General features: G+C 38.6%; 1 protein-coding gene across 1 annotated transcript; it reads left to right on the forward strand.

Annotated features, from left to right (window-relative positions):
- Positions 1-1,047: 1,047 nt before the first annotated feature.
- On the forward strand, positions 1,048-2,044 carry LOC120294380 (probable LRR receptor-like serine/threonine-protein kinase At3g47570). The gene is made up of 2 exons (XM_039314438.1): positions 1,048-1,696; positions 1,890-2,044. The coding sequence occupies exons 1-2, from the start codon at positions 1,048-1,050 to the stop codon at positions 2,042-2,044; spliced, it is 804 nt and encodes a 267-aa protein (XP_039170372.1).
- Positions 2,045-2,942: the final 898 nt, after the last annotated feature.

The raw sequence follows: 2,942 nt of genomic DNA on the forward strand, positions 1-2,942 counted from the left end.
GGCGGAGAACCTGAAGACTTGAACTTCCTTTGCTCATTAACCAATAGTAGCAAATTAAGGTACGTGGTAATCGACAAGAACAAGTTTGGCGGAGTGTTGCCTACATGCATAGGTAATTTATCCATCACTCTCACGTATTTTGATGTACGCGAGAATCAAATATTTGGAAAGATTCTGGAAGAAATTGGGAATTTTATCAACTTGGAAGTGTTGCCTATGAATCTCAATAAGCTTTTAGGTGTTATCCCCTCAAATTTGGGAAATCTACGAAGTCTATCAATACTGCTCTTAAGTGATAACAACCTAGGAGGGACTATTCCATCTTCTTTAGGAAATCTAAGCAAGTTGATTGACTTATTCCTTGATGGGAACAACTTTCATGGGCAAATTCCTTCACCTCTATCAAATTGCCTGTCTCTTAATTGGCTCGATCTGTCTAATAACAATCTCAGTGGTGCCATACCCCCGCAACTTATGGGTCTCCCATCATTAGCAATCATTTTGGACTTATCTCGAAACCATTTGACTGGGGTTCTACCTCCAGAAGTTGGCAACTTGAGAACTTTAATTGCGTTGGATATCTCGAACAATTTATTGGTAGGTGAAATCCCAAGTACTTTAGGTGGTTGCACTTCATTGACATCACTGAGGATGGGAGGCAACTTTTTCCACGGGTCTATTCCTCAATCAATCAGATCGTTGGGAGGCATCGAAGAACTAGATCTTTCATGCAACAAATTGTCGAGTCAAATTCCAGAATTCTTAACAGTATTTCATTCCTTGAAACTTCTGAATTTATCCTACAATAACTTTGAAGGCATGCTGCCACATGAAGGAGTCTTTAGGAATGCTATAGGTACTTCTATTATTGGAAACAATAAGGTTTGCAGTGGGCTACCAGAATTTCATCTCCCCAATTGCATCTCCGAAAGCTTCAAGAGTTGAAAGATCAATTTAGTGATATTGTCCACTTCTGTTATTCTTGGAGTTCTTGGAATAGCTCTTATTCTAGCTTCCGTATATCTTTGTTGGATGAAGAAGACGGTGATGGAACCAGTTTCAAGTTCAAGGGATGATTCATGTCCAAACGTATCTTTTGGAACACTCCTAAAAGCAACCGATTGTTTTTCTTCAACAAATTTGATTGGTGCTGGAAGCTTTGGTTCCGTTTACAGGGGTGTACTTGAGGTTAGTGGAACTACTGTTGCCATGAAGGTGATTCATCTAGTCTGTCATGGTGCTTTGAAGAGCTTCCATGTCGAGTGCGAGGCATTAAAGAACATCAGACATCGAAATCTTTTGAAGATATTGACAGTTTGCTCTGGCAGTGATTATCAAGAAAATGATGTTAAGGCCTTAATCTATGAATTCATGGACAATGGTAGCTTGGAATGGTGGCTTCACCCAAAGGCAACATCATCTCATCACAATGGACTTCCAACAAAGTTGAATTTCATTCAAAGGATAAATATTTCCATTGGTGTTGCTTCTGCACTGGATTATCTTCATCACCAGTGCCACATCCCCATCATTCATTGTGATCTAAAGCCAAGCAATATCCTCTTAGATTCTGAGATGGTCGCACATGTTGGTGACTTTGGATTGGCAAAATTCCTTTTTGGATCATCTTTTGATACCGCAGCTAATCAAATGAGTTCTGTGGGTTTTAGAGGGACAATCGGTTATGCTCCACCAGGCACTCTCTCTCTCTCTCTCTCTCTCTCTCTCTCTCTCTCTCTCTCTCTCTCTCTCTCTCTCTCTCTCATTGATGGTCTTCCTATCTAAAGTTTGGTAGCGAATAATAATTCTTAAAGTCTTACACACATTAGATTCTGATTATTTATATGCACTCCAAATTTGACCTGCACTTTGATCTCCATGTGTGGCAGAATATGGAATGGGGTGTGAGGTTTCAAGAGAAGGTGACATCTATAGTTATGGCATTCGTTTACTAGAAATGTTCATAGGATTAAGTCCCACCGATGACACCTTTAGAGACAATTTGACTCTTCATGGTTTTGTCGCAAAAGCTTTGCCTAAATGAGTGCTCGAAATCAGGGATAGAGCTTTGCTTCAAGAAAGAGAGAGCCATCTAGGTCCCTATAATCCTCAGCATGACATATTTTAAGAGTGTTTGGTTATGATCTATAATATTGGAGTTGCTTGTTCGAATGAAGTGCCTGGAAGACGAATGAGTATTAGCAGAGTTACAAATTAGTTGCATCGGATTAGGGAGAAACTCCTTGCTTTGGGCTTACATGGATAGGTAAATTCTATAACTGAAGAGAGAATCAATCATCTTTTTCTCCTTTAGACCATAGTGGATGATTGTTCATCATTTGCATGACCTTACACAAGGCCTTGGGTGCCTACACATTTTTCAGTATTTTTGGTTTACTCAAAGCTCTGATTTGGTGCCATGTTATGTAAAAGTGAATTAAAAATAAATTTTCTTAAATTGTTTTTTTTTCCTTTTCATTTGTATGATGCTCATTAGGACGAATTACAATCGATTAGCCTGCGGAAATGTTATGTAAGGAAAAGCTTGGTTTCTGCAGATTGACTAGGAATGGGCTGCCAGGAATTGAACTAATGTTCCTAAAGCTATGTTTAATCAAGAAAAAGCAATACTACTGCACTTGAGCTTTTGGATTCGTCATACTAGCATGACGTGCACAACACGAATTATCTGGGAATGTTTTGTAGAATGATGTTACATGACTATTGGGTTTTTCTTGGTGCGTAAGTGCAAATTCTTCAGCACTACTGCTGTCATTAAATTTTATTTTGGCGTTTTAGAAAAGTTACTTGATCGCCTTTTATCTCAACAGCACCTAATCACAAATGCATATGACTTACTATAGGTATATGGAGTAGTCATATTTCATTATATAGGATTAGTTAATTGCGTGGATAACCAGCTTTCAAAGGTAGAAATTACC

The sequence above is a fragment of the Eucalyptus grandis genome, chromosome 6 (assembly GCF_016545825.1).
Source record: "Eucalyptus grandis isolate ANBG69807.140 chromosome 6, ASM1654582v1, whole genome shotgun sequence".
Lineage (NCBI taxonomy): Eukaryota > Viridiplantae > Streptophyta > Magnoliopsida > Myrtales > Myrtaceae > Eucalyptus > Eucalyptus grandis.